At 53.5% G+C, this 17,397-nt stretch overlaps 1 protein-coding gene across 1 annotated transcript in view; it reads left to right on the top strand.

The window, feature by feature from the left end:
• CSMD1 (CUB and Sushi multiple domains 1) overlaps positions 1 to 15,736 on the top strand; it is a 1,327,842-nt gene extending 1,312,106 nt beyond the window's left edge. The window contains exons 66-70 of the mRNA XM_074353379.1: positions 2,128 to 2,289; positions 4,402 to 4,514; positions 5,286 to 5,373; positions 10,024 to 10,156; positions 12,590 to 15,736. Coding sequence (XP_074209480.1) covers positions 2,128 to 2,289; positions 4,402 to 4,514; positions 5,286 to 5,373; positions 10,024 to 10,156; positions 12,590 to 12,749 — 656 coding nt within the window. The 3' untranslated portion in view covers positions 12,750 to 15,736. The remainder of the gene's footprint in view (positions 1 to 2,127; positions 2,290 to 4,401; positions 4,515 to 5,285; positions 5,374 to 10,023; positions 10,157 to 12,589) is intronic.
• Positions 15,737 to 17,397: the final 1,661 nt, after the last annotated feature.

The following is a 17,397-nucleotide window of genomic DNA, read 5'->3' as shown; positions in this document are numbered from 1 at the left end:
AAAGTCCCTTCCTGGTGTTTTCCTCATCCAGGTTTTAGCACTGGTTTCCTAGACAGGAAGCTCCGTAAAGATGCCGGTGTAGAAAGAGGACATGAGCCACCATCATTAGGTCACAGCGCTGGTGACACGTTCAGTTCTTAGACGAGGCGAAATGTCCCAGCGCAGTTAAAGGAATTCCTCCAGTGTGCACCGTGAAGTATAAGAACTACTTTTAAAAATAAAAGTCTCTCTGGACTATTCTACGTAAATGTAATTTACAAATCCGCCACAGAAGTCAGTCCTCCACCCGGGCAACGCCGTCTCAGCGGAAGGAAGCACGGTGACGGTGGCAGTGCTGGTGCTCGTGCTGGTGTGTTTGTTCTGCTCCTGTCAGCTTAGTTTCCATTTCAGATACAGAAGTGTCTGCACACTCTTTTTGGGGCTGCATGCACAGCCATCCATACACCTCCCCTCATCCTCTCTGAAGGGAAGTGCTAATTAAATGTGGGTCTTTGTGAAGGGGGCACAGGCTAGCACACCTCCACTTCTGGTTGTTACCCTCTACTGCAAACTATAGCAACAGGCCAGAGGACAAGGACCCCAAAAAATCATCTTCCACGTTCCTGGTGGTCACAGCTGAACACACCAGCCCCTTCGCAGACACTGATGTAGCCACCTCCCTGCCCCGCCAGGCACAAACCCCTTCGTGGTACAGCCACCAGCGTAACCGGAGTGCGGGAACAAGTGCATCCATAGCCCCAGCTGAGCGTGTGCATTCTGACTGGGGACGACCGCCTTGATGCGATTTTAGGGGCTGTTTGTTTTCGGAAAGGAGGACGAGGCATTTCAGGCTTACGGATTAAAAATGGTCCCTGAGATGCTCTGACAATGGGTGGAGGGGTTCCGTGTCAGCTGTCAACGGGCAAATGTGTTACTGGCCTGTCTTGGTATCTCCCTTTCAAACTTAATGTTTAGAAGTATTACTATTCGGAAGTGGGGTCCCCTGAAAGCCGCAGAAGCGACGGCCCTCTGTTCTTTAATCTCCCAGCGCTGGGGATAGACTTAGCCTGTCTGGGAAGACAGGGAAATGTCCAACCGGACTGAGAAGAGAAGCATAAACAAGTCTTTACTGTTTGTTGCTGTGAGTGGATTCGCTGAAAATACATTCAGGGAGACATACTATGTTTGCATTTCTACCCAGGATGTCAAACACGTTCTGACCGATCCTCCTTAGAGCGGGTCTCCTCTGCGTAAGCAGTTCACACACGTCACGAGGTGAAGAGCAAGAGGAACTTGGTGGAATCGCTGATGCAGACCATGTGCACCGATTACCCCGCAAAAGTTTCTATCAATATTGTAAAAAAAAAAAAAAAAAAAAAAGCAGGATTTTCTATGTATTTATTAGCAGAAATGTGAAAAACGAGCTTAATTTTTTTTGTACCCAGTGAAAATGAGAGCGTGTCTCAGTCATCTTTGCAAGACTTCCTGTCTGGGATAAAGGGCAGTGTTGTCAGAAGCCTTTCTGCCCTTTACTTCCGATTTAAAAGATGCCAGTTGGCAGCACTTAATCTAACTTTCAGCGCTACTGGGCTGTGTCTCACAGGACGAGACTAGAGGGGCGTGGCTGAGGGGGGACGGGCTCAGCTCACGAGAGGGGGACCCTGAGGAGCAGCCCCTCCGTCTTCCTGCGCTGGGTCTGCGCGGGCCGCGGGCAGAAGGCTCCTGACAGGCAGCCAGTGTGGGCGCTTCTGAGCGTCCGGAGTCCTTCAAGGAGCGGGTGGGCTCAGACACTAAGTGAAGCATCAGCGGCGATTTCCCAGGTCACTTTAACACGTTTCTTACGAAGCAAGGTAAACCCTACGGCTAGGAGCGCTGACGCACCGCGCCCTGGCCCGGGCAGGTCGGCTAGAACACACAGGCGCGGGCCTCTGCAGTGTCTCTCCAGCCGAGTAACAGCCGCGTCTGCGCCTCGCGGTGGCCCCGCCCGGCCCGGCCGCCTCCACACCCGCTCTGCGGGGCCGGGGCGCCAGTGTGTTCGTCGCTCCCCCTTCCGCCGTCTCACTGAGCAGCACCGACCTCCTGTGCTTTGCAGTGTCTGACGCCGTTTTTCTGCCTGTGCTGACGCGTGCCTGTCTTCTCCCCCGACAGTTCCCTCAGACGTGTTTTTCGTCCATTCCGTGTGGAAGGGATATTATGAGTATTTGGGGAAGAGGCAGCCTGCCACCCTGACTGTCGACTGGTTCAATGCAACGAGCAGCAAGGTGAACGCGACCTTCGCTGACGCCTCCCAGGGGGCGCTGAAGCTGACAGGTAGGCCCGGGGAGCTTTGCTGGAGGCAGGGCGTGGGCAGCACCGCCCGGTCTGATCCGGGAGGGGCGCTGCCGCGTGCTCAGTGCGTGTCAGCGTGGCCCTGGCTCCGCGTCCGCCGCGCCTCACGGGCGTCTCAGTGACCACAGCGGGCCGGTGCTGCTCCCTCATTTTAAAACCAACACAGAAAAGTAGATTTTCCTCAAGATCACGCGCAGAACTTACTACGTCAAAGACGTGAGGTTTCTGCCCAGATGTGCATGTCTCCAAGATGCCTTCTTTGACAGTCCCCCTCTCTCTTTAAACTCATTTGCTCTTGGTGAGTTTTCTGGGGTTTTTTTTTGGGGGGGGGGGAGCATATCTCAGTTAAAACAACAACAGCTCTGATTTACATGCCAGACAATCTTTTAAGTGCTTTGTGTGTATGGTCCTTTTCATTCTTATACCAATCTTGTGACGCAAATGTTCTTATTAAACACGTTTTTACTGATTAACAAAGACGCGCCCAGGGGAATTGGGGGGCCTTCCTCGGGGGCAGCAGAGGGGATTTGAGCTCAGCAGCTGGAGTCCTGAGCCCAGAGCCAGCCAGCCAGACGACTCGCCTCCCTGACAGGCCCAGCGCCTCTGTGTGTTTTTAGGTGACCGCGCTTCCTGCGACCACGTGTCCTCACCGACTGACTCCTGAGTTATCCTCGAGCCCCGGCCCTGGTTCTGAACGCCAAGGGCCCCCCGATGGCGCCCACATTCTCTCTAATTACCAGACAGACACACAGAAACATCTAAAAACGCTGCACAGAGTCTGGATTTGGGAAAGGCAACGCCATTCCTACTCGCAGACGGCCAGCAGGTGCGCGCTGCCGACTCACGCCCCAGGGCTCCGGGGCGGCGCGCGGGGCTCAGGCCCGCTGCGCACGTCCAGTCACGCGTCAGCATGAACTGAGACTCCGTCAGACACTCAGGTTTCTTGGTCTCAGCTCCACTGGAGAATGTTTCTCCTCGTGGAGTTTGGAGGTTTTTTCCTCCCAAAGAAAAGGCTTCGCTGCGGTTTGGGCGCGGCGGACCCCGTGGGCCGGCGCCGCGCAGCCTCTGGTTTAGGGGCGGGAGGCGCGGGCTGTGGGCTCGGGGGCGGCGCTCGCGGACGCCCGCCGGGCCCCGCGTTCTGTGGGCTGTGGCCAACCCCCCCTGAGCGGCGTTGGACCAGGATCTCGTCTCCCCTCACGACAGCCTGAAGAAGTGGGGGGTCCGACGGGCCGCGGCCCGGCTCTGGCGGTGGCCCGGCCTCCGCGCCGGAGGCGGCCTTCTCGGCAGCCGGTCCCTCCTGCGAGGGGCCCCTCCCACCCCGTGCGACCGGAGCGGAGACGCGGCTGAGGCGTCAGACTTGCCCCCTGACGTGAGCTGCGGGAGGCGGCGGCATCCCTGTCGCAGACAGCGCGTCCCCCGGGCCGCCCCCTCTGCGCGGGGCCCGGGGCGTCACCGCCCGCGCAGCGTCAGCGCGCGCGCCTGCCGGTTCCCGCACCCTCCGGGCGGCCGGGCTGGCCCCCCTCGCCGTCCCGGGCGCGGCTCGTCTGCACGGGGAGCAGCTGGTCGGGACGCAGCTACGGCCCGTTTCCAGCGCGCTGACTTCGAGGCGCGGAAGCTCTGCGACGCTTTCGTGCTCGCTCTCCGCGCGGCTTTCCGCACGGCCGCCTCCGGGCGGACGCCGGCGCCTTGGGCTCCCGGAGCGCCCGCCGCCGAGAGCCGCCGTGAGGCGGCGCCCTTGTGGCTCGTCGGCCGCGTGCGCAGCGGCCGGTGCCTCTTCATCCGCGGGGTGGGGTCTCTTTCTCCTACGTTCTTCTGTCCCCAGCAGTGAGTCAGATGTGAATGAAAGGCTAGGTTTGAAACAGGAATACGCCTGAACGCATGCTGGGGGACACATGCTGAGTTTAGCGAAGCAGACAGGGGCCTTAGCAAGCGATTGTGAGGGACAGGAAGCACTGAGGCCAAAGTTCGCAAGTACAAACGTGCCCCTGCTGTTCATGGTGTGATCACCTCCGACGCGTCCCAGGACACCCGGGCGCGGCGCCTGCAGCGCTGACGGGGGCGCCGCCGGGTGAGTAACCGGCCCCTCTTTCCCAGGCGTTTACAAGAAGGAGGAGGCCCACTTGCTGCTGAAAGCGTTTCACATCAAAAGCCCGGTGGACATTTTTGTCAGCAACTTTGAAAACGATAACTGGGGACTCGACGGCTACGTAAGTACTCGGTGTGGGGCCGCGCCAAGCCGGGATTCCCCGTCACCGTGCCCGCGCAGGCAGGGTGCCCGTGGGGAGCCCCCCGAGGCCCCGGCCCGCCTGGCCCGTGAGCGCCCAGCAGCTGCTCCCCCCAGCGGCGCGGCCGCCCCCCTCCTTTCACCAGGGAAGGGGTCTCGTCTTCTCTGAAAGGAGAAGGAACCGGGCCAGGAGCCGTGGGCTGTGCCCGCAGAGACAGAGGATCTTAGATCCAGACCACGTTCCACGGAAGGGTGGTGGCCTAACCTCCCCACGGCCACTGGCAGCCACCCTCAAAGTTCTAAAAAACAGACTCCCAGATAGAGATTTAAGGTGCCCCCCTCTCAGTCTCCTTGGCAAGTTAACCGGGGCCTTGTGCTCTGATGTGTGACCTAACTCGAGGATGAACAGCCTCCCGCAACGTGCAGGAGACAGTAGTTTGACCTAAAGTGAGTCTTACACAGTGCGGGCGCTGTGGGGGGTGTGTTTCATTTGTGTGTCCCCCTTTACAAAGGACAGGCACCCTACCAGTAGGCTGTAAAATCTACTACTGGTTTGAGATCAGAAGGAGAGAATGAGAATTTATAGAGTTAATGTCTATATTTTTCCACTTTTAACTCTAAATGGGTCACTCAAAGGAATGACAAAATTAGCCTGAGTACCCGAATTTGGAGGAATAATAATTACGTTATGATAAGGGAGAGATGGAGTTTCATCCTTGCAACGCACTGTCTTCTTCCTTTCCGTGCGTGTCAGGTATCGTCGGGCCTTGAAAGAGGAGGATTCACTTTTCAAGGTGACATTCACGGAAGAGACTTCGGCAAGTTCAAGCTGGAGAGGCAAGGTAATCTGCTCTGGTGTTGCTGAATAAAGCAGGTATCAGGTTGGCCTTCAGGTGATTAAGCTGAGAAGTAATGACATGACTGAAAGAAACAGAAACAAAAATAATGGGAAAGACTCATGTGTTTTACAACTGGATAAAAAAAAAAAAAACCTGCTTTTAAAAAGCAAAACAGACAATCTCACCTGGAATAAGAGCAGTAAATACGCCAGACATGGAACTCACACCCTTGCTGTGCAAAGACGTATTTTTAAACAGGGAGAAAAGGCAAAGACGAAACTCAGTTAAACAATAAACAAACTCCATGACCCTAAGAGTGGTTAAAAAAGGCCAACCAACCATGAAAAGACCTTCAGCTTCAGAAGTACGTGCTGTGACGTCAAGGACAAGTCGCGTTCAGCTGTGGGGACGGCAGAGTTCCCTCCACGTGACGTTGGGTGCGCAGTAGATGTCAGCGCCTGGCTGCTCGTTTTCGGTGGCTGTCTGAATAGACATACACAGTGTGGCAATTGCTTTCATCCACAATTCTATCTCTAAAATTTTTACTCAGACAAGTGTGACCACTGTGTTTTGCCTATTCAGGTACGTCTAAAGCAGGACTATTTCTAATAGCTGAAGTTAGAAGTAAACTGTATCTTACACATCCCTCAAAAAGGAACTGCTTCCGTGAATAACTGCCTGCAGTGTGTTACTCTCAGCAGAGGACAGCCGCAGTCTATTTCATTAAAGGAACAGAGACCACACATTGACGTGGAAAGGTGCTCACGACTTTTATGTGAGAAAAAAGTCTGCTGTGGACAGACAGATGGACAGATACATCTTCCTTCTTTCTGTCTGTCTCAGGTGCTTGGTTTTTAGCTTAGTAACTAGACAAGAAAGCGCATGAGAAAATTCACGGGACATGACCCTCCCCTCATCTGCTTGCTGGCTGGATAGTCTGAGAGGAGCTGCAATGTTCTCAAGCCTGTTTCTTCCCTGGGAATCTCGGGGGAGAAGTCAGCTCCTGGTTGTTATAAAGATTTAGACACAATACGAGCCTCTGCGGCTAAAGCTCTTTGCACAGGCGAGTCCTCGCCTCGTGGCTGCTGACACAGGCGGGAGGTGCGTCTGTGGTGAGGAGACCAGCTCCACGCGTCCCCGGGACGGTGTCGGCCACTCTGTCCTTCAGTGACGGGCTGCCACCGACATACCGGCTCTAGGAGAGGACGCGCTGTGTAGGCTTTGATGCCAGAGGAGCCTTCCAGAGGAACACGAGTGTAATGTTGGTGTGACTGTCACCAATGAACTCGTTTCAAAGACTTGCTCCAGCTCCTCAGGGGTTCCCGAGGAAATATATACCAACCTGTTTGTTATCATACTGAAAAAACAAAAACAAACAAAACCCTGACCAAAACGGGTAAGTAATCATAAAAAACTCTAAATCCACTTTTCAAAATAGAGTGCTTTTAAATAGAGGAGCTTTTAAATTATAATGGCAGCAGTGGCTGAGCTGACGCTTTAAGCGGGGCTGTGTTACTCTGAGGAAATGAGAGAATGAGAGGCACTGGGCCGACACCCGCGGTGGGTCGTGTCCACTGGCTCTGAGGTTGTCCCCCCCCCCCGCTCCCCGGGGCACACACTCCAGCAGTTTTGTCTGAGGACACCCCAGTGAGCGTGCAAGAAGCTATGCAGGGGTCTGAGGTGCCCCCGCAAGCCCGGCCGGACACCACTTTGCTGTTGCAGACTCGTTTGCGTTGCCCCACTTCTTTATAATCCAACACAATGACAACTTGCTGGAACAAGTAATCTTCCTTCTTGTGTGATGATGAGCTTAGTGTCAGGAAAAACAATTTGCCTCACAAAGTAGCCTGAGTCACAGGCAAGTCTCCCATGCAACTAATGAGAAAAGCCTGTGTTTAAGTAATGCTTCAACAACCGCCATTCATCTGAGTGCTACGGCGACGTTTTGTTTTTAATGGATAAAGATAAGCAACCTCTTAATTGTCTCCAGCCAGTACATAAACTGGAAAAAAGTGATTATCATTCAATGGATACTAAACCAAGTCGGTTTGAAAGGCAACCCTAATGCAAAAACTTGTGTAAGAAACTGAACAATAAACTTTTTCCCACCACAGCTGAAGCCCGTCTCCCCTACACACAATCAGAACGGGAGAAAAATCTGCAAATCACGCATCTAACAAGGGTCCTGTACCCAGAAAATAGAAACTCTCACGGCTCAATAACACACGGGCAAATAAGCGAAGACACTGGCAAGTGATCTGCACAGACACCCCTCCAAAGGCACATGGAGACCAGTGAGCAAATGAAAAGACGCTCAGCCTCGTTCATCCTTAATTGTTAGGGAGATGCAGACCAGAGCCGCCCGACACCCAGCAGGACCGCTGTGCTCACAGACACACGCAGCAAGTGGAGGCGGGGGGCGGAGAAGCGGGAACGCTCATCCCTGGTGGATGGGAGCCTACGAGGGGCCCGCTGCGGCGGCGGACGGTCTTCCAGTCAGCCCATCGAGTGGTCAGAACAGAGTCACTGCCAGAGTCGGCAGCTCCGTCACGCTAAGTGAGAGAAGCCACGCACCAGAACCACATGTTGTGTGATCGCGTTTATGTGAAACACCCCCAACAGGCAGATCCGTGCAGAGGGTGGCCGCCTTCGTCAAGCTGGTGGCTGGGGAGGGGAGGGGAGGAGGGGGCGCTGAGGGCACTGGCTTCTTCTGGGGTGACAGCACGCCCTCCGGTAGACTGTGGGGGTCACTGCAGCAGCAAACACACATTTTGCAATAGTTTAAAAGCCTTGAGTTGTACGTAGGCACTGGAAGGGCGAATTCTACAGAATGTGAACTCCTTTCAATAACGCTCTTTAGAAAAAACTGAATGGCCCGGCCTACAACACATGAAAAGATGCTCACCTCCCCTCTTAAGTAAAGAAGCGCAAGGGAGACAAGGACGCAGGGGAGGTGGTGGCGGCTCAGGAGGGGGCCGAGGGGGCACTTAGAGACCAGACGGCTGTCCTGGGGCCGTGATGGCCCTCCTCACACAGTGGTTGGAATGAAATCTGCACACCAATTGCATAAGATTTTAGCAACACTGCAGGTTACACGTTCTGTTAGGCAATGATTCCCAAATATTTCGGCTCCTGCTGATGTATTGCTGTAGAAAAAGAGGTTCACGGCAGTATTACAGGAAAGGACTAGAAGCGGCCTGAACGTCCTGTGAAAGCTGGCTGGCTGGCTGAATTCAGTTAACAGGATGCCGCACACCTAAACAAACGAGGTCCGATTCACACGTGCGGGTGGGAGTAACCCGCAGGTGTGCATGGTTGAGTTCAAAGAGCAAAATACAAAAAGGTATTAACAGTACCCCCGTATTTTAGGAGAGAAGGGAAGAGAGTCACATATACTGGTTTTATATTGTTGGATTGACACGAAAATAAAACAAAAACAAAACGCCGCTTACCATAAAGAGTGAGACCCTTTATTTCCAACTGTCTTTATGTCCACCTTTGCCATTTTAATTAACTATGTGCATGTATTACCCTTTAAGCCATTACAATACGAGTAACTGAAATTAACCAGGTGCCCCAGACAGCGTCACGGCTTCAGAGTCCTGTCGGCAGTACAATCCACAAAGGCCTCCTTGTTTGCTGTCCTGTGTTGTGACTTGAGGTCTCCTGTGGCACGTCAGTTTTCCTGGAGCTTATTAATTGGAGGTCTGATATCTGCGATGGCCAAAGTACACGGTCTGGTTTGCAGGTAACAGAAAATAGCTTTGGTCAACTCAAGCAGATTTGCTGGACTGAGGCAGAGAGAGACACAAAAACCTGGAGCGTGAGCTGTGGTGACTTAGTGGAAACCAGCGGGTGTTGGACTCTACAAACACAGCACCGTTTCTTCATTTCCCAAATGCGCACCGAGTGCCTGCTGTGTCCCAGGTTCCCCTGCAGGCACTGGGGGTTCCAGAGGAGAGCTGGCCGGGACGGCCCTGCCACGAAGGCGCTGACTCTAGGAAACATGGGCCCCTGGGCACTTCCGCCTCGGGCCAGCCTTGTTCCCAGCAGTTGAGACTGTCACCGCACACCTACTGATGTGGTTCTCCCGGGCGGCCGAGCGTAGCCACCATGGACTGGGCCGATCCCCGGGGAGCACTCAAGGTTGTCCCCAAGCCTCCAGCACCAGCACGGCCACGGGAACCAGGTCCAAACCATGTCAGGAGGCTCCACCTCACCCACTCCACCTTCAGTGCCCGGGGAGGGGCCTCCCGTTGGCTTGATTCTGCTCAAGTGCCTATCACCCAGAGGCTGAGTTTAGGAGAACGGGTCTCTGGCAGGTTCCCCTCGCCCAGCAGCTGATGAATTAACGCATCTGAAAATGAGACGTGAAACGTGACTCATGTGCTGACATGGAAGGACCACAAAAACCGGTGGTTAATTTACAGAGAGGCAGCGTCCACGAGGAAGTACATTGGTGTCATGCCTGTGGTGCTTGGAACGTCCCAGTCCCGCACCAACTGAAGCAAATGACAAGTCACAGTGATTCTAAGGTTTTATGTGGAAATGGAGGAATTTTTATTTTTACAATTTTATTTAAAAAGCTATCTAAATATTTTAAATATTTCATTGTACAATGTCTGCAAATTAAATGTGCCTTTTCTTTTCCAGATCCCCTAAGCTCTGATCAAGATCCTTCGAACCACCACCGCGGAGCCAGCAGCGGCTCTGTCGCGGCCGCCATCCTGGTCCCGTTCTTCGCGCTCATTTTGTCAGGGGTGGCCTTTTACCTCTACAAACACAGGTAGGGCAGGAGCGCCGCCTGTGGGCGTGCTGCGGGCATGGATCCGGTGCCCGGAACGCGCCTGCACCGCGCTCACAGGTCTGTGCTCTGTGCACGACCTGTCCTGCGTTAGGGACGCCCCTACGGCCATGTCTCACTGTGGTTTCTTTATTTACCATCCTTTTCCAGTGAGGTAACTCTGAGTAAAAAACTGTTTAAAAGGATAAATCAAGGGATTAAGACATAACGTGCTATGTGTCACGTTCAGTTACAAGATGAGATGAATGATTTTACTTTTACTTTCGAGCTCCACGACCAGCTCTCAGGGACACTGAGATGGCACCTCCCCTCCAGCGGGACTGCAGAGACCGTCCCTGAGGCCGTGCAGCCCCACAAATCGATGGTTTATAAGTTGTTGCTTTATTCCTTCCTTCAACAAATACAAACTGAGTTTTTACTACGTGCTGAGCAACGTCGCGTCATAGTCCACCTCTCGAGAAAGTGCTCCAAGTATCTGTTAACTGGCACATCCCTACTAACTGGAAAATGTCAAAACTGGGGGAGAAACAATGTTAATGAGATTGATTCTTTCTTTGGGGTTACATGGATGCCAGGGAAAAAAAAAAGCAAAACCAGATTTTGGGAGGAATGCTAAATCCTCAGACATTGTGGATAAGCACTACCTGGAGAAAGCTGGCATGTGGCAAACTGCTCTAAAGTCCCGTCTGGACTAGTAGCATCTGCAAATAATTTAAGACTCTGATTCCCTGTGATAAGATTAAGGAATGCTAATGTGTCTGTATTTATTTATTTAACAGATATTCCTACTTAATCCTGGTTTTAAAAAGCTGGTGTGAGGATGTTTGGGATTTTTCTAAATGAAATGAGCTTAAAAAATGCACTTTCTAATACTTTGTTTTGAAACATAAGATAGTAAGAATGTTACTTCAAAATTATATTGGATCAGCCTTGTGCAAGGATGTCCTCATCCCCCTGTGGTTGGTAACGTTCTTGCTGTAAAAACGTAACCCAGTGAAAGGAGTCTCAGATAATATTCACAAAGTTAAAGCCTGGCACATCTGTATTATTCTTGTTTCCACTCTGGAGAAGAAACAGCCTGTGCACACAAGTGTGGTGAGCCTTGTCCTCGAGTTCCAGCTCAGAGCTATTTAAAGGTACAGTCAGTGCAGAAACACACCCACCACCTTGTCCAATAAAACGCCTGCTGGAGGTGCTTCTCTTCTGACAATACAAATCCTTCACTTAATATAAATTGAAAATCTATCTTCTTCACAAGTTTCTCTAGGAAACGTAACAGCCGTACGGAAACACATAAAGCGGGACTTTGTAACTCCCACATACTCACCCTTGCTTTTTATTGGCATCCAGCGTAACCCCAAGGAAAAGATGTGTCCATGAAAGTTATTTCCCCATCTTTTCACACTCGCCGAGCAGGCAGCCTCCCTCGGGCAGCCTCCCAGGGCTTCCTCTGCCCGGCCTGAGCTGGGTGGCCTCCCACACGTCGGCCAGTTCCTCCCAGCGATGCAGGCCTTTGTACAAGCCTCAGAGAAAGCCATTTCAGCACCTCTTATGCTTGGAAAAGACAGGCCCACACAATGATACATAGTTGCGCAGAAATTAAGCACTACTTCTAATTTCATCTTAACTTGAGGACAGCATAGCATTAGGGGAGTATTCAACACACACCAGAGCTGTCGTCCGAACCTTAGAAACTCCATAAACGTCCGGCACTAGGTCCTCGGTGACGGTAACGCTCAGAAACAGGTTGCAGACTACACGACGCAGTGGGAGGGAGATGTCACCTGTTTTTATACGAATCTGACTCGTACTGTGGGCTGGTGGGAACCGAACCTCAGTGTGACTCCCAGCATCGCTCCATACCGAGACTGCGGGCAGGCAGTGAGGCAGCCCAGGTCTTGTCTGTCCCCGGCCATCAGGCCCCCAGGATTTCCGACCTATGGGGCCCTGGATTCTCCGTTTCTGGGCCGGGAGGGACGCGGGGGTTTTGCAGAAGAAAGGAACCCGTGCCTGGTCACCAGCATGTCATGGTCCTTTCCTCCGTGGTCCTCACCTGCCCTGCACGGAGCAAACCATACTGGCCCCTAACCCCCCAAGTCAGAGACGGTCCCTCAGGAGTTGTCACTATGTGTGGCCCAAAAACGCCACGCTTCCTCTGGGACCTGGCGCTGGGGCTCCCGCTTGGCCAGGAGTCTCAGCAGGAATCAGATGAGTCTGAGTGTGGAGACACTTCAGTTCTGAGACCCTCTTTATGACCCCAGCCACCAAGGCAAACCCCAGACTCTGCGAGCAGGGGAAGCGCCCCTGCCCGCCGTCCCCGCCGCCCATGGTCACTGCCTTGGCCGGGCCCGGGGACGCGGGCGGTCCCCGGTCCCGAGGTCGGGTTCCTGACAGGCTTCTCCCTCTTCCCTGCAGAACCAGGCCGAAGGTTCAGTACAACGGCTACGCGGGGCACGAGAGCAGCAACGGGCAGGCCTCCTTCGAGAACCCCATGTACGACACGAACTTGAAACCCACCGAGGCGAAGGCCGTGCGCTTCGACACGACTCTGAACACAGTGTGCACGGTGGTATAGCCCTCAGGGCCCGGGCCGCCTCACAGCCATACCTCGGACGGACAAGCAGTGACCCTCGGTGCCGCAGACCCGCCCTCCCCCCCCCCATCCCCGCGGCCGCAGCGCCCAGCGTCCCGCCGACGGGCCCGGAGCCGCGGGCCTGCCTTCCGGAGGCGGCCGCTCCAGGCCAGGCCGGGCCGCGCCCGCCGGGACCCGCGCCCGGCCCCCTCCTCCTGCGGGGCTGCGACGCCTTTCCACGCAGCCTCCGGGCACGGGGCGGAGTGGCAGCGCCACGTCGTGGGCTTGGTTGCTTTCTTTCTTTTTTTAATCCCCATGAATACAAGTACTCCAGAAAAACGAAAAGCGCTCTCGAGAAGACAGCTTCCTGGTAGGCGCGCACACCTCCAGCCGCTTCACTCTGCCCTCCCGGGACCGGACCAGCTTCCAGGGACTCGCAGCTCAGCTCAGCGTCCACTCCTGCGGCCGTCGGCACGTCTCCCGGTCAGCTGTCCCACTGCAGAATTTTTGATGCACAATTTTTTGCACTAGTGTGTTACGAATGACTAAGATTCTGATAAACAAAATAAAACTGTTCACCCGGGGTTTATACACAGTACGCGTTGTACATAAGCTCCCTCACATGCTGTCCAGCTACGCATCCCACTGCAGTCCAGCTGGCAGGCTAGAAAAAAGGGAAAAACCCCAGATGTGGCACAGGTTTTCAAAGGAAAAATGGTATTGAAGAGATTTATTTTGTTACTGCTTCTTGTAGCTACAGAGATGTGCTGTATTCACGGAAGACGTCCAAGGAGGAAAAAAGAGGCCTTTTTATTTCCCACGTATTTCCTTTCTTCCTGTCGTCGCCCTCGCCTGTCGACATGACACTGCTTCCTCGCGGGTGGTCTGCAGCCATTCCTCTCTGCCGTGTACAGATGTGAATAGTAATTTATTTTAGGTAGCTCATGGCCTGTGGGTTCCGGCTCACGACACAGTCTTCCCTTCCGCATTGTGACGTTTATGTCTCTTGCCATGCGGTCACTCTCCGGTGTTGCATCAAAGGGCAGTGACCACAGGAGGCCCTGAACTCGGTGGAAATTGTTCAGGATCCAAAAATCAAGTGTTCCTTGGGAGGCAGAGAAGAGTTACACCCACTCTTCTTTCTGATGACTTATTTCATATGTTACTTTGTCTTCTGTTTCATGCTTTATTATTCCAGGTGGAAAGAAAATGCCGGTGATTTTTTCCAGCTTAAAATTCACCACAGGTAAACTTGCGTTTCAGTATAAACAAAATAGGTGTGATTCCCCCATGTGGATAAAATCACAACATGAAGTAGAAGGCGTGGCAGTGAGAATGTCTATGTAACAAAGTCAGGGTGAAGATCATGTTTATTTTTATTTACAACTGTTTGATAAAAACATTTTGAAAAGACGAAGCTTATTTTATTGTTTGGGTTTTAAGAACATACTCCACTTACTGGAAATGCCCCTCCCCGCGTCCCCTGCCGGCGTAGTGAGGCTCTGTCGCCTTTGGGGCGCGTCACACCTACCTTTACGACTGGTGTGCGTGTCCTCTGGTGCGAAAGTGAAAATGGAGAAAAAAAAAAAAAAAAAAAGGATGAGAGCTCGTTCCTTCCAGAGCTTGGGTCGGAACGTGTCAGTCGCTCTGACCTGCCGGGCGCCCGCCGTCCTGCGGCCTGGCTGAGGGGCGGACGCCGTCGGGGCGCCTGGCTGGCGCCCCCCGCTCCTCCCTGGCTTTTCCGATCGCCCGGGACTGAACTCCGCTGTCCGACGCCGAGTTCGCTGCGCAGGCTGCTCCGGCCAACCTGGCATCGCGGCCGAGCTCTGCTCCGCAGCCAGGAGGCCCTCTGAGGCTTTTCCTCCCAGACGAGACGGAGCCCCCGAGCCCGCTCCTGACACCCTCGGGGGTGGGGACACAGGGAGACGGCGGGGAGTGAGCGTCGCTGTGCGCAGGGAGACAGGGTTCTAGACGTCCCAGGTGTACATACACATACATTCCCACGTGTAAATAGACACAGAGTGTACATACTCGGTTTGAGTCACTCAAACTAGGTGCAAAACGCTGACTCAGTCTGAATCAATGTCTCTCTCCACATCCCTGACCCGCCTGCTGGTCAACGACGTTGCCGAGTCCTGAAGTGACAGGACGCACACCACACGAGAAGCCACATACCAGACTAGACACGGTTCTCCTCCTCCGCGTGCAGAGTCAGAGCGTCCTTGGTTGCCAGTTTGGAGCATGTTATTAAAAAAAAAAACAAAACAAAAAAAACCGACTCCATGACCCCCTGTGAGAGCCCTGCCTAGTTCCTCCCCGGGGTGTGTGCGGTGAGACCGGACCCGCGAGCGCTTGCTGAGCCGGGCCGGAGGACCCGTCCGGGAGCCGCGGGACGTGGAGCGATGGGCCCCGCCACAGGTCATGTGCTTCAGAGCTGTGCAAACTGCTGCTTGTCCCCACACACCTTGCCTTTCTTCAGGCTAGCTGCAATAATTTTTTTCTTCTGTAAAGTATTTTGTAAACAACCACACAAAAAAGCTACTATAAACAAAGGGGAACAGAAGGCTGCATTACGATCAGGAAACCCATGGTCACCCCCATCCGTCTGTCTCGCCGTCTCACCACATGCTGCTGACCCCAAGTAGGTGCAAACGACCTTTTTGTACAGAGATATATTTTTTATGAAGAATTTGTAAAATTATTAAATACGCTGTAATTTTTTGATTAATGTAGGTAAATTGTTAAAAAAAATAAATGTTTTTACAATACAAAACTGTAATTTTCCCAATAATGTACAATGTACTCTCTCTAGCTGACTCTCACTTCTGATCCTATCACACATGTATTAATATTAAAGTGACCTGTTAAAATGAACAGTATCTTTTTTGGCCAAAAAAAAAAAGTATACAGAGTGTAATATAGCCTGTGCAATGCCACCTACCTTTAAAGCGAATCAGAGTTCTAATTAAATATTTAATTTTAGATTTCTACTTTTCGGTGTGAATTTATTTTCGTTTGCCCGCGTGCACGTGAGTCTCTGGAAGGGGAGGGCGTAGGGAGAGCGTGAGCAAGGAGCGCCCCGCGTGCGAGGAGGGGGCGCCCCCCCGGGGCTGCGGCCCGGGGCCAGCACGCGGACGCTGGTAACGCTTCTCGGCGGTTTGCCTTAAAATCAGTGAGCTTTCTGCCCCCTAAACCACAACCAAGCCTCTATTTTTATGATTAAAAAAAATTGGGAGTTCTTCCTGTAAACCTTCACAACACTGAAAATGACACGCGAGCAGCAGCTCAGCTCTCGCGCCTGCAGCAATCACCGCCCGGAGCGCCGCCCCGGCCGCCCGGCGCTGGGAGAAAACGGGCCGTTTCCTCGTCCTGAGTGGCCGTCAGGCCGAACGCCCTGCAGTTAAACAGAACGATACGCTAATTTTCCTGAGAGTCAGGTTATTACAAAATAAAAACCACCGATAATAAACACAGAGCCCCAGCGTGGCCTCAAAGCAACGAAGTTCTGACATCCCGCTCGGCGTCTGGGTCTCCCGGACCAGCAAGTGCCCCTGGAGGCCAAACATTAGGACCCCGGGTGGCAGTCACAGCTCCAGACCGCCCGCCCACAGGCCAGCGAACAGTCTCTAGAAAGTGGGTTTCTCCTTCCCTTTCAGAGGCAGCGGAGCAGCAGTTCAGAGAAGCCAGACAGGTGGGCCGGGGCCGCGGGCTGGGCAGGGCTAGGAGGGGGCGGGGCCTCTGGATTTAACATACTTTTTTTCCACTAAAAATTATTATCGAGTCATCAACGCTCCCTTTCCCTGCAATTACAATGTTTCTGTCTTTCTAACTGTAAACACAGTTTTGTTTCATTTGGTAAACGATTACTACACGTTAAGAATTCCAGGAGAAACCCACACCCCCCGTTACCAGTTTTAACGTCCCCAGAATTGCTCACACACAACATACGCTCAAGGAATACTGAACCACATGCGGTGGAACCTGGGAGCGCGGCGACTCCCTGTGGGTCCTCGTCCAACGCGCGGAAATCGCGGGAGAGTTCTGCCCCTTACTGACCTCTCTACCTACGCATCTTGAAAATTGACTGGAGATTAATCCTGGGACTTGAAAATCCGCCTCTGAATTAGTACCTGGGATGTGACGGAGCGTCCTGCCCACAGCGGGTCCTCAAATACCCGCTGACTCCGAACCGGGGGCGCTGGACCCTCTTTCTGAAGGACGGTGAGTTTCGCACATCCTCGCCGGCGGGGTGCGCACAGCGCGGTGATGGAGGAGGGGTTTGCAGCAGTGGCCCATGTTGTGATGACAGTGAACGGTCTGACTTGCCCTTTGTCTTGGCTGAATTACTTTCAGACGAGGGCAGGGGTTTTGACTGAGGCTGTGCCCAGAAGAGCAACGTCCACCTCACTGGACGGCACTGCTGGCGAAACGGGGCCCGCCTCCCCTTTTCTCCCTCTGGGAACGCTGTCCCCAGGACGGTCAGCCTGGGTAGGGTGTCAGCCAGAACCCCCCAGGCGGCCTGGCATCCTCTCTGCCCCTTCCATCCCTGGCCTGGACGCTGGGCTGTTCTGGTCCTGGGCGCCACCACACCTTTCTAAACATTCCTTTTTTATCCTCTTCCACGTCTCCGCACCCGGGAGGAGCACAGGGA

The sequence above is a fragment of the Camelus bactrianus genome, chromosome 26 (assembly GCF_048773025.1).
Source record: "Camelus bactrianus isolate YW-2024 breed Bactrian camel chromosome 26, ASM4877302v1, whole genome shotgun sequence".
Classification (NCBI taxonomy): domain Eukaryota; kingdom Metazoa; phylum Chordata; class Mammalia; order Artiodactyla; family Camelidae; genus Camelus; species Camelus bactrianus.
Note: the sequence above shows the minus strand (reverse complement) of the source record. Positions and strands in the feature narration are given on the sequence as shown.